This window comes from Sceloporus undulatus, chromosome 4, assembly GCF_019175285.1.
Source record: "Sceloporus undulatus isolate JIND9_A2432 ecotype Alabama chromosome 4, SceUnd_v1.1, whole genome shotgun sequence".
NCBI lineage: Eukaryota > Metazoa > Chordata > Lepidosauria > Squamata > Phrynosomatidae > Sceloporus > Sceloporus undulatus.
Genome location: NC_056525.1, coordinates 87,259,143 through 87,271,583, shown reverse-complemented (window position 1 = coordinate 87,271,583; position 12,441 = coordinate 87,259,143). Strand labels below are relative to the sequence as shown.

The window sequence follows — 12,441 nt, the reverse complement described above, 5'->3', positions numbered from 1 at the left end:
AGGCAGAAACCCTGTCAGATTCAAGCTAGAACTCTCAGTACTTCTAGCTGCACCACAAAGCAGACTACTGAGTCCTATTCAACTTCCAGCTTTCTCCAGATTGGACCCTAGCTTCTGGAACTGGTAACCTTTTATATCTTAGTTCTTGTATATGTATGTAAGTGTGTGTGTGAGTGACAGAGAGAGAGAGCTTTGTGTGTGTGATCATTCCCCTTTTTATAAAAAAACTAAACTAATTTGGAACCTGCCTCTGGAGTTCTTTGGATTCAGAACTGATATACGTAGGCTGAAACTCCTGGCTTTAACTTACCGAAACTCTGCTGCTGCTCCCTATTGAGCTAAATTAATATCCCCATTGAATTAACTCATGGATGCCCTCCCAGGACCCTAGGTTTTGGGATAACAAGTGGGATGGCTTTTTAAAATGATGAAGACGTTTGGTCCTCTCCCTTCATTGCATCTTGTCCTTGGACAGAGCATCTGTGTCTCTTTTAAAATTAAACTCTTCTCAAAACCAAAGGCTGATCTTTATAAACAGCACAACCCAATCTATGTGAGCTCATTTATTGCTTAAAATAGTCCAGTCTTTTCCTTCAAACAATGGTGGTTAGTAGACCAAATTACCAGCTGCCTCTACCCAAATATTAATGGGGAGGTGTCCCCAGGCCTGGCCTATAATCTGGTTGTGCCTCTACAACTACTGGTTAAATGATTAGATTTTGCCCTTAGAATGACAGGATGTGGTAGCTGTATTTAGAAATGAATGGGTTTTGAACACTAAAAAAAAGAAAAGGAGAAGAAGCGTATTTTAACAGGACCATAGAGTGATGAAGGTACTAGGCCAAATTTGCCAAGCCACCTAGCAGCTGAGTCAACAACTCATCCAATATACACCATGTCAGACGGTGCTAAATATTTAACACAGCTGGTTGCAAAAATGCTGATCTATATATTCATCAGTAAATAACTGTTGTTGTTGTATGCCTTTGCCATTTCAATCAGACTAGGGGAGGTAATTGCATGAGGGACAAGACTAAAGGCCTCAACAAACCAACACTAAACACTGGCCTTGGGGCAGAGTGGGGCCGTGGCATCTGCATGACGCACAGCTTGATGCTGTCCTGATCCTGGCATTATGCAGTGTGCCCAACCACACGTCGGGCAGCATCATGATGTTCCTTTGGCACTGCATCCAGATGACGCATGTCGAAAGGAGTGCTGAAAAGCCCTGGCACTGGCAGCTATGGTGCCCTTTTTGCACAGTGGAGAGCCAGATCAGGGTGCAGCGTGCAGTTGCTGCAGCCCCGATCTGGCTAGGAAAGAGGTGGCGTCCCATCACCCCTTAAGCACTGTCTGTACAGCCCATTAATTTCCTTCAGGACCCTTCATGTGCTGCATCCCCCTTTTCCAGGATGCCAAAATGCCTCCATTTTTATTTCAAATTTCTCTGAAAATGGTGACTAGAAGTGACATTCTGTAACTTCCTGTTGATATTTTGAGAGAGACACAGATGAAAACAAATGTATTTGTTGGACACATTATGGGGATTATGAGGTGGAAAGACAGTTTCTTTTTTGCACTTTGTGTGAGCCTGTTGGGCAAAAATGACTTAAAACATGTGCAAATATAAAATAGGCAGAGGCTTTAGTGGCCACAAAAGTGGGCTCCATAGACCTTGTGCAGCCTATATGTTACACTTTTCCTCCTCTGCTATTGCTCTGTAGCTGTTAAAGTAATCCAGTGTTAGCCTGCAAAAGAAGTGAACCTAACCCTTGTTATCTTGAAATCATAAAAAAACAAAAACAAAATAATGTAATTGAATTATATTTTGATAATTGGAAAAGGGAATTAATCACGTTAGTGCAATCTAAATTTGGAGGATTAAACCATGTGTTATGTGTAACTAGTTGCTTCCAAGAGCTATGTCTTTAGTATCTTCCACATCCTTATCCCTAGCACATCCATAGTATACCCCAGTAAACTACTGCACTTTTTCCTCATTTGTTATGTTTCAATGCTTTTAAGCTGTTTGTAATTTCATCCTGTTTTACAGTTACGTTTTGTGTTATTTAAATGTAATAATGTGTAATGAGGACCTGATACAGACAGGCCAAAATAAAGCTGATTCGAGTCACTTTGCAGGTATGCTGTTTCAATGATGCATGTGTCCTAAGAGTCCAGAAGCCACACCAAAGCCACGCTCCAGTCCTAAGGACTGGAATGCAGCTTTGGTATAGCTTCCAGACTCTTTGGACACATGCATCATTGAAACACCATACCTCCAAAGTGACCTGAAGCAGCTTTATTTTGACCTGTCTGTATAGGGCCTATGATAGCACATTTTTTGAAAAAAATATTATTGAATTTATCTCTATTCTGTTTTATCTTGTATACTGCCTTGGGTGGCAGGCTGTGAAGAGTTGAATAGTCATTCCTCCAGTTTGCATGTTAGCTTTTCATGTATCATGTTTCATGTTCTAGACCTATATCTCAAGAAACATATAATATGAGAAGTATAATCAGAGAAGCCATATGGGTTACTTGATACTCCTTATCTTTAAAAGAAATACAATGGGGAGTTGTAGTGGAAAAGAAACAAAAAGTTAATCAGAGATGTGTTATCTTGCTGTGTTTACATATTTTCTTTCCTTCATAGAAAACTAAATCTAGGAAATGCCCTTCCAGCTGGACACACAGAGGCAAATATTGCTACATTTTGAGTTCTGCGAGTAATGTAACATGGGATAGTGCTGAAAGAGCCTGCAGGAAATGGTATGGGAAGGCTAGACATACTTTACTGTGGGTTGTCACAGTATACCTGAGTTAATGAACTATATACTTTCCTGGACATTACTTCTCTAAAAGAAAATATGGTACCAGAGACAGAAATAACATGGGAAGAATAGGGATATGTTCCTATACCACAGAAAGTGGAGGTGGGGGGCGTGTTTAAACAAACGTTTTATCCAAAACTGACAAAATATTAAATGAAACAACCAGGTCAGGTGAGCCTTGCATAAGTAAACAAAAACATGTTGAACCTTTTAGAGACCAGTACATAGAGAGATTTTGTGGCACCTTTGAGACTAACTGAAAGAAAGAAATTGGCAGCATGAGCTTTCATAGACCTCAGTCTACGTCTTTAGATGTATTTGGTGGAGTGGAAGCCAGGTACAGACATATATATGCCTCTGATATGTGAGGATGTTACTTCAAATTACAAATCCAGACAGCCTCCAAACCTCAAACAGATACTGACCTACAGGATGACACACGACATAGATGGCGACACTGGTACTAAGCTTTGCCACAAACCAAGATGCCAACTCTGCCCACACATTTATCCAGGATATGTCATCACAAGACCTAATGGTGTCACCCATAATATTAGGAGGGCCTCCACATTCTCATCCTCCAATGTGATCTATACTATACTTTATCAGCAATGCCCTTCAGCACTCTACATTGAACAAACAGGCCAGTCCTTGTGCTAGAGGATAAATGGACATAAATCAGAATGGGAATACACAAAAACTGGTGGCAGAACATTTCAATCTTCCAGGGCATTCCATCTCAGACCTCAGAACAGCGGTCACTGAACAAAAGAACTACAAAGGTAGATCCACAAACTACAGTCTAATTGCCCCTCATAACCCCCCCCCCAACATACTACATCATAGGAGTCAGAAATATCAACAGTCTCTATGGATGCTTCAATACTTCTGATTGCATTGCAGAATTTTTCTTGCTTTGTTGCATCTCTTCTCCTTCATTCAAATAGCACCCTTGGTTTTTGTGCAAAAAGCTGTGAAAATAAGACTTCAGCTGGACATCATTCCAAAAACTAAACTTTCCTGAAAAGGCATAACATCTGACACTGAAAGAGAATTTGTCACAAAAATTGATCATAGGTATGAGACTTCATTGATTGGAGAAACACAATCAGTGGCAGTGGCAAGTTTTCAGGCAAAATAATTGGGCAGAATAGTGACTTCACATTTGCCCCATAACTCCATTTCTGCAAGGACTGCAGACTTGGATTTTTTTTAAAAAAAATAAAAAATAAAAACTTGGAATATAGGTCAGATTGTGTTCTGAGCAGACACCAGGTAATGTGTCATTTCCTACAAAACTGGGTGAAACCTGATCACCTGGATCAGATGCAAACAGTCTTCTTCTCAGTTAGTAGACACATAAGTAATGGAAAGGGAAGTGGAAATATAAACAATGAAGAGGTAAAGAAAAACCTGTGAGATCATAAGAAAATTTTGTCAGAAAATGTTGTTGTGTTCCTTCAAATTAACTCCAACTTAGATGACCATATCACAGGGCTTTCTTGGCAAGATTTCTTCATAGATTTGTCATTGTCTTCCTCTATAGCTGTCAGAGGGAGGTTTACTCAAGGTCCCCCAGAGGGTTGCCATGGCTGAGCAGAACTGCAAATCTTAGTCTCCTAGTGGCCTAGTCAAACTACAGTGGACCTTTGTTATACACTGGGGTTTGGTTCCAAGATCCCCCGTGTATAACAAAATCCGTGTATACTCAAGTCCCATTAAATATAATGACATGGCAAAATGGTGTCCCTTATAAAAAATGGAAAATCAAGGTTTTGATATTTGAAATGTATACTTTTTTTGAACATTTTCAAACCGTGTATGCGTGAATCCGTGTATAAGAAATCTGTGTATAAGAAGGGCCAACTGTATTACAACATGCTGGCTCTCAGAAAGTGCCATGAGAAGCAAATTACAGCATATTAGCCTGCAGACCAGATTGATTGATTACTGAAGGCTAGCAGAAGTCCCTATTTAAATGACTTTAAAAAACAGTATCTTGAAAAGCCTGAACCTTTTGCCTTATCTTGGCATCCAAATATTCCTTGAATCTAGTTAAAATTCCTGCAGATCTTTATGGTCTGCAGTTTTTATGTTTCGTGCTGACAAATTGGAAACTGAAGTAGACAACAGCAGAATGATTTAGTCATATGTGTTAATAAACTCCCAATCCTAGTGTGAAGTTGTGCTGACCTCGCATCAAAAGCCTTCGAAAATTATATTGAAAATAGTCTTACTAAACGGAAACAAAATGCATTGGAAAATGTGTCACCTGGATAGAACTGGAAGCAAAAGAAGGCCCGAAACTATATATTTTTTCAGTTAGTACTACCTAAAGTACCTCACAAGAATTGCAGAACACTTTGCTTTTGTTTATTTCAAGTATTTCTCATAATATTAAATATTGGGGCAGCTTTAACCATTTTTATTAGTGTCAAACAGGAAAGGGAGAGGGATGTGGGTTTTCATTAAAATAAAAATAACACATTGCTTTATTCTATTTCTTTTAAAGATGCCGTTTTTAAAAAAAGGTTTTTGAAAAGGAGATCAAATTTTAAAAATGTATAGTGCAGCAAAGGCATAATTGCTCAGGGATAAGCTAAAGCAATATCATTTAGAGGAAAATGAAAAATAGCCAACTGTTTTTGTTAGGCAACACATATAATATAGAAATTGGAGATGGTTGAGGATTTTTCCCCCCAGTCTCTGTTTGGAAGCAAACTGATCTAATGCACACTTCCCAAAATAATGTGTGGACTAGAAGATTATTTTCTGAATTTTGTGGCAAGAGTTTTGAACCCCCAAAATAAATCAAAATACATATAAAATCTATGTTTTATTTTATATATCCATTATATATATATATATATATATATATATATATATATATACACACACACACACACACACACACATATATATATAAATATATATAATACAATGTGTATTAGAACACAGCATTTCCCATTAAAATTTTCCATGGCTGACTTTCATTGCCATATGTTATTGTCTGGCATACAGGTCCACTGGTCATCTAGCTAGTGTGCATTCCCCAAAGGAGATGGCATGGCTCTGGAACTTTGCCAATAAGCAGCCATTTTGGATTGGTAAGTAGAAATTATTCAGTATACCACAGCATATGCCTAGGGTTGCCATAACTGAGGAGCTCCGAACCGGGACAAATGTAGGACAAGGCTTAAGCCTTTTTTTAAGGTACTAACATTTAAAACCTTGTCCTCCTCCTCTTCCCGCTTGGGAGGACAGTCTCGGCCTGCTCCATGCCGGGAAGGATGCAAGGGCTGCTCCTCATCGCGGTGATCACCGCGGTGGGAAGCAGCCTCTCCCGGACCCCACTCCCTTTCCAGCCTCTGTGAAGGCCTTGGGCCTCCATAGAGACCGGGAAAGGGGAAGGAGAAGCGGCCGCGATCGCGGGCGGCCCCAGTCCTTCTCGGCCTCTGTGGAGGCCCACAGCCTCAACAGAGGCCGGGAAGGAGGGCCAGGGCTGCCTGTCATCGCGGCGATTGCCGCGGAGGGCAAACAGCCCCCTCCTCTTCCTGGCCTGGGAGGAAAGCTCGGCCGGCTCCCAGGCCGGGAAGGAGGGCGAGGGCCGCCTGTCATTGCGGCGATTGCCGCCGGGTGGCAAAACGGCCCCCTCCTCCTTCCCGGCCTGGGAGGAAGCTCGGCCGGTCCAGGCCGGGGACAGGAGGGCCGAGGGCCGCCTGTCATAGCGGCGATTTGCACGCGTGGCAAACAGGCCCATCTCCTTCCCGGCCTGAGAGGAAGCCTCGGCCGGCATCCCAGGCCGGGAAGGAGGGCGAGGGCCAGCCTGTCATCGCGGCGATTGCCGACTGGCAAACGGCCCACTCCTCGTCCGGCTGGGAGAGAGCCTCGGCCGGCGCCCAGGCGGGAAGGAGGCGAGGGCCCGCCTGTCATCGCGGCGATTGCCCGGGGTGGCAAACGGCCCCCTCCTGCTTCCGCCTGGGAGGAAGCCTCGGCCGGCTCCCAGGCCAAGGGGAAGGAGGGCGAGGGCGCCTGTACATACGCGGCGATTGCCGCGGTGGCAAACGGCCCCCTACCTTCCGGCCTGGGAGGAAGCCTCGGCCGGATCCCAGGCCGGGAAGGAGGGGCGAGGGCCGCCTGTTCATCGCGGGATTGCCGCGGTGGCAAACGGCCCCCTCCTCTTCCCGCCTGGGAGAAGCCTCGGCGGCTCCCAGGCCGGGAAGGAGGACGAGGCCCCCCTCATCGCGGTGATTGCGAGCGGTGGCAAACGGCCCCCCTCCTCCTTCCCGGCCTGGGAGGAAAACCTCGGGCCGGCTCCCAGGCCGGGAAGGAGGACGAGGGCCCGCCCCTCATCGCGGCCATCGCCGCGGTGGGAAAGCGGCCTCCTCTCCTCCACCCTGGCCTTTGCTGGCGGCCCAGGAGGAGCGTCTCCGCGGCTGGAGCTCCAACCGCGGAGAGCCCTCCCAGGCCTCAGCAAGGCCTTGGAGCCGCCGCCGCGGCTGGAGGTGGCCGTAGGTGGGGCGGGGCCGTCCGGTTTGGGCGCCAAAGCCGGACCGGGGACCGGGACGGCAAACCGCCCAAACCGGGGACTGTCCCGCCGTGTGCGGATATGGGAACCCTACATATGCCCTAGGCTGTACTTGCTTAGCTGCTACTAATAACAATAATAATATAAATATATGTAACTTTGTTTTTCACCTAGTAAACAGAGTAGTACTACATGTACAATTCAGCCCTTGTAATCTGTTGTCATAGTCTGCTACTACAAATAAATTGATTATGCAGAGTGTGGGAACATTATGTGGCTAATTCTAGAAGTTGTGGACAAAAATAGGAACTCAAACTCTGAATATATTGGGTTCAGTGACTTTTTCATAGATCTTTTGTTTAGAATGATGCTGGTTGGCTATCATAAATAATATGATAGCCCACCCAACCATAATCTGTCACTTAATTGTCTTTCAATTTTGGTAACTGTCCAGTTTCTTTTGGTGACCTATAAAGACCTATATGGCTCAGTTCCAGGCTATTTGGCAGACAATATGTCCCTATATGACCCAGCCCGGGTTCTGATATCCTCAGGGAAGGCCCTTCTCTTCATCCCACCACCATTACAAGAGGGCCTTTTCTGTGGCTGCCCCTAGACTCTGGAACTCCCTGCCCAGAATGGCCCCTTCCTTGTTATCCTTCCGCTGGCAGCTAATACCTACTTGTTTAGACATGCTTTTATAACAGAAGATTTTTAAGGCATGTGATGAGGTGTTGTTATATTGTTTTAATATATTTTAAGCATTTTAATCTTTTTAAAGTACTTGATTTTAGCATGGAATTTACTTTAATTATTGTATTAATTTAATTTAATTTTAATTTATTATTTTTTATGTTTTTAACTGTATGGTGTTTTTTAATGTTGTAAGCTGCCCTGAGTCCAGCCCTGGGAGTAGGGCAGGATATAAATATAATAATAATAATAATAATAATAATAATAATAATAATAATAATAATAATATGAAAGTTATCCATGTGTTGTCAGAGTTCAACTCCATGATATCAGTTGGATTTATACCCAGCTCCATTGTGCATAGGATTTCCTCAAAGATTCCTTAGCTCAGTAAGCTGAAATGGGGGTGACATGCAAAATATACTTCTTCTTCCTGCCGCTCATATATATATTTACCATGAATCTGATCAATGTTATATGTAGTCTCAAGCAGTTCTACTCAAAGTGGTGGTCCTTGCCAGACTACAAGCTATTTTGCCAGTGTATAGTGCATTTCCAGGAAAGAATGAAACTATAGTCAAATGCCACACATACGAGGCTGGACCCTGGCATGCTGAAGAAAATACCACACCAGTTTCTCTGTCAGGTAGCTTGAGATGCACTCACCAAGAAAACTATCTTCTCTGATTAGTAATGAATTCCCATTGCTTCAGACAGTGAGTGATTGTCAGGGCTGTTGCCTGAAATCTTTGGAAATTGGAATAATCTGCTATTGAACCAGTGATTCTACATATAACATATGTACAATGTCACTGAACTATGGTATTTTTTTTCTTACCCAACATAAGGGTAAACATTATTTTGAAGCATGGATTTACTAGAAACAGATTGGTCATTTGTATCTCACTCTTATATAAAGTACTTATGAAATTATGATGGATGAATTATGATGGACGAATTCTTATGAATTACATTTAAGAACACAAGTGTAAGTCCTGTCATCATTCTATAGGATTGCTCTACAGAATAGCTTAACAATTTCAGTGTCTCCAATTTCAGGATTAAAAGAAGATAAAATGGGCAGCTGGGTATGGACTAATGGCCGGCCAGTCACCTTCCATCATATCATAGAAGGAAAGGAAAGACCACGTAGGACCACTGAAGAAAGATGTGCATTTGTCCAAATGCAGAAGCAATGGGCTGCAAGAATATGTAGACAGAGGCTGAATGGAAGATATGTTTGTTCTATCTCCTCAGCAGCTTCTACTTCCCCCAAAATGCAAACATGAATTAGTCGGAATGTGATGCTGGCAAGGGGATTTCATAAGATATTACCATGAGAAGCAAAGTTACAACAAATTTTAGAAGAATAGCTGTGAAGTTACATAAGACATTGATTGTAAAACTGCTTCATAAAACATCTTGATGAAGGCCAAACGTATTGTCCTTGATCTGTTTTGGTCAACCTGCTAGGTCTTCTGTTGTCAGATAGTTCTTGTGTTATCAGATTCAGGTGTTTACATAATAAAGTCTAGAGAGCAAAAATCTGCAGTTGACTGTTTAGAAGATTTTTTGGAAACCATCAGCAACACATCAGTGCAGGCCCACTTACCTTCACTTCTAGAATAAAAGTGGTCCAAAAGATAAGACTAATATCTGTATCTCATTGTGAATTAAAGAGAACAGTCTTCTGATATTGACAGTTGACTGGCATAGAAAGGCAGGAAGCAAAGAAAAGATAAGTAATGCTATTCAAATATATAATTTTTAGTACCAACAGAACCATTTTAGATTATTGTTCATTTGGAGGCTTACAAAGGATTTTTTTATCTTTTGAAATTCCAAAAGACTGGATCAAGTGGGGCTAGGGAAACAACAACCTGTAAGCTGCATTTGTCACCAAATTCTTTTTTGTACTACCTGAAGCCTTTCCTGATGTCCCCAAATCCCCCAACCCCACCATAAAATAAAAAAGAAAAGAAAATCCAGAATTGTGGTAGAGGTTTTTAAAAAGCTTCAAGGGGTCATATTTTTTTTCCTTGGGGTCCTCCAGGAATGGCAAATTTTGTGATTCAACCCACCCCATGTCCAAGAAACCCTCTGAAAGAGAGGAAAATGGAAACTTTAAGTGACTCAGTCATATTGTGATTGGGTTCTCACAGGCCCTTCAGCCTGTTTTATGGGGGTAAAATTTGGTTTGTGCTGCAATTGCCTACGCTAGGATGAAGAAGAGGCCTTCTGCACTCATTATTTCATTGGTCAGGATCTTCAAAACCTCTGCTCAACATAAAATGATTTGTTTATGTAAACAGACCCTTCATATTAATATAGTACCTAACAAACCTTAGAAACCTTATTATGGTAGAGAAGGTATTTAATAAAGAATTAGTCAAGAATTCCATTAGGTTTTCTAAGACCTTCTAAGGGTCATGTAAAAATTAATAGACAAAAACAGATATTTTTTGTTTCCTATTACTATGAAATCTCTGTTGAATAAGATCATTGCATCCTTTCAGCTTTAGAGAGCATACAGTTAATGCACTGAGGCTCCATCATTCCCTGGCCATGAAGTTAATGGTGCTGTTCATATAAACCTTGGCCTCATGTATGATTTGGAACCCCGCAAGCTGTTGAGTTATGACAATGGTATGTTTCTTAGGTTTACACATTCTGTTTATCAATATGAAAGCCAGTGACATTTTGGGAGAATGAAAAGTAAACAAAGAGAAGTCACACAAATTCAAATTACATATGACTTTTGTCAGATGGTGCTTTTATAACTGGTTGAAACAAATCAATAGCAAGAAAATAATTTATACTGAGACTGTAACTTAGGAAGAGCAAAGCTTTCACCCCATCAAGTTAGGCCTTTACTCAGTGTAGGAATGAAAGTTAAATTTGCATTGTCCTTCCAGTTTTCAGTTCCCAATCTTTGCTATACATGTTGAATTTCTGTAGTTCTATACTTAGTAAATTGACATTTTAATTCCTTTCCTAAATTCATTAAATATTATACGTGGATATTATTATATGAGAATGTGTCATGTTTTAAATATCGGTTTGTGTTTATGCATTAAATACGTATGATGTGCACAGTAACAGGGACAGAAGCCTTCAGCCATAATCTCTTGAAGGAGTCAGTCCTGAAATCTGCCACAGAATCTTTTTGTAGACTTTGATGATACTTTTTAAAATTCCACATGAGACTGGGGTCTGGTACTATTTTCTTTCACTAAAGTAGTACAAATCATTGCAGGAAAGCAATGACATTCTTTATACAATTTATTTTTTCATTTTTTACCAAGAGCCATCATTAATACAAAAATGATTTGTCTTCTGGTTAAATTGAAACAGTAAAAGAGCTCTGCATTTTAAGCCTAAACCAATTATCAGGATTTGTCAATATACTTTCATATTGGATTGAATAAAACTCAAGGACAACACAAAGGTCTCAGACAAGAGCTCAGATGTCAGGCTGTGCCTTGTTGAAGGTGAAATCCCAGGCCTGACCTTAAAATAAATAAATAAACCAACCAACTAATTCAAAAATAAATAGTGAGGACTGGCATCCAGATGCAATTTTCATGTCAAATTCTGACATATCTGTACTGTTGTCTTTGTCATAAAGACCATTTTCAAAACAACAGGAAAGAGAAATGGAAGGAAAATTGATTTTTGCATACAGTTTATGGATTCTAAAGGCCTTTGAGAGGCAGCATGGCGTAGTGCTTTGAGTGTTGGATTAGGATCCTGGAAGACCAGGGTGTGGATCCCAAAACAGCTCTGGAAATTTCACTAGATGAGTATGAGAGCGTACAGACTCTTGGCCTTAGATTAGAAGAAGGCAGTGGCAGAGCTCTGAAAAATAAATCTTTCCAACAAAATCCTATGACAGGGTCATCACAAGTCAGAGTGAACTTGAAGGCACATAATAACAACAAATCCCATTATGGGCCCCTTAGTCAGTCAATAGAGCAAAACTAAAGAACCCTAGACATCTCAGACACTGGGAATACCATGAACAGGCTGCAAATTCAACTCTAATCCTCATGGTACCCCCACCTCACCCGGTGGTGTTTACATATGGACAGAAGTAAAAAAAAAATTAAAGATAAATGCAAGAAAACACTAACAGTGACCAATAAGAAAGATAAGAAACAATGGATGACAGATGTAACACTTCATGCAATAAAAGGAAGAAAATCAAAATCAAAGGGAGATAGGAACAAAGCCAGAAGTATAAACACAACTGTCCAACATCTGACATACAGGGATAAGGAGAAATATTACAATGACCAATGAAGAGAAATAGAAGAAAACAACAAAAAGAGAAGAACAAGAGACCTCTATCAAAAATCCGAAAAATTAAAGCCAAGTTCAAACCGA

At 41.2% G+C, this 12,441-nt stretch overlaps 1 protein-coding gene across 1 annotated transcript in view; it reads left to right on the top strand.

Annotated features, from left to right (window-relative positions):
- The window catches only part of LOC121927983 (FRAS1-related extracellular matrix protein 1-like), a 161,333-nt gene extending 150,262 nt beyond the window's left edge, over window positions 1–11,071 (top strand). The window contains 3 exon segments of the mRNA XM_042462124.1: window positions 2,657–2,772; window positions 5,856–5,941; window positions 9,115–11,071. Of these exon segments, the coding sequence (XP_042318058.1) occupies window positions 2,657–2,772; window positions 5,856–5,941; window positions 9,115–9,344 (432 nt within the window). The 3' untranslated portion in view covers window positions 9,345–11,071.
- Window positions 11,072–12,441: the final 1,370 nt, after the last annotated feature.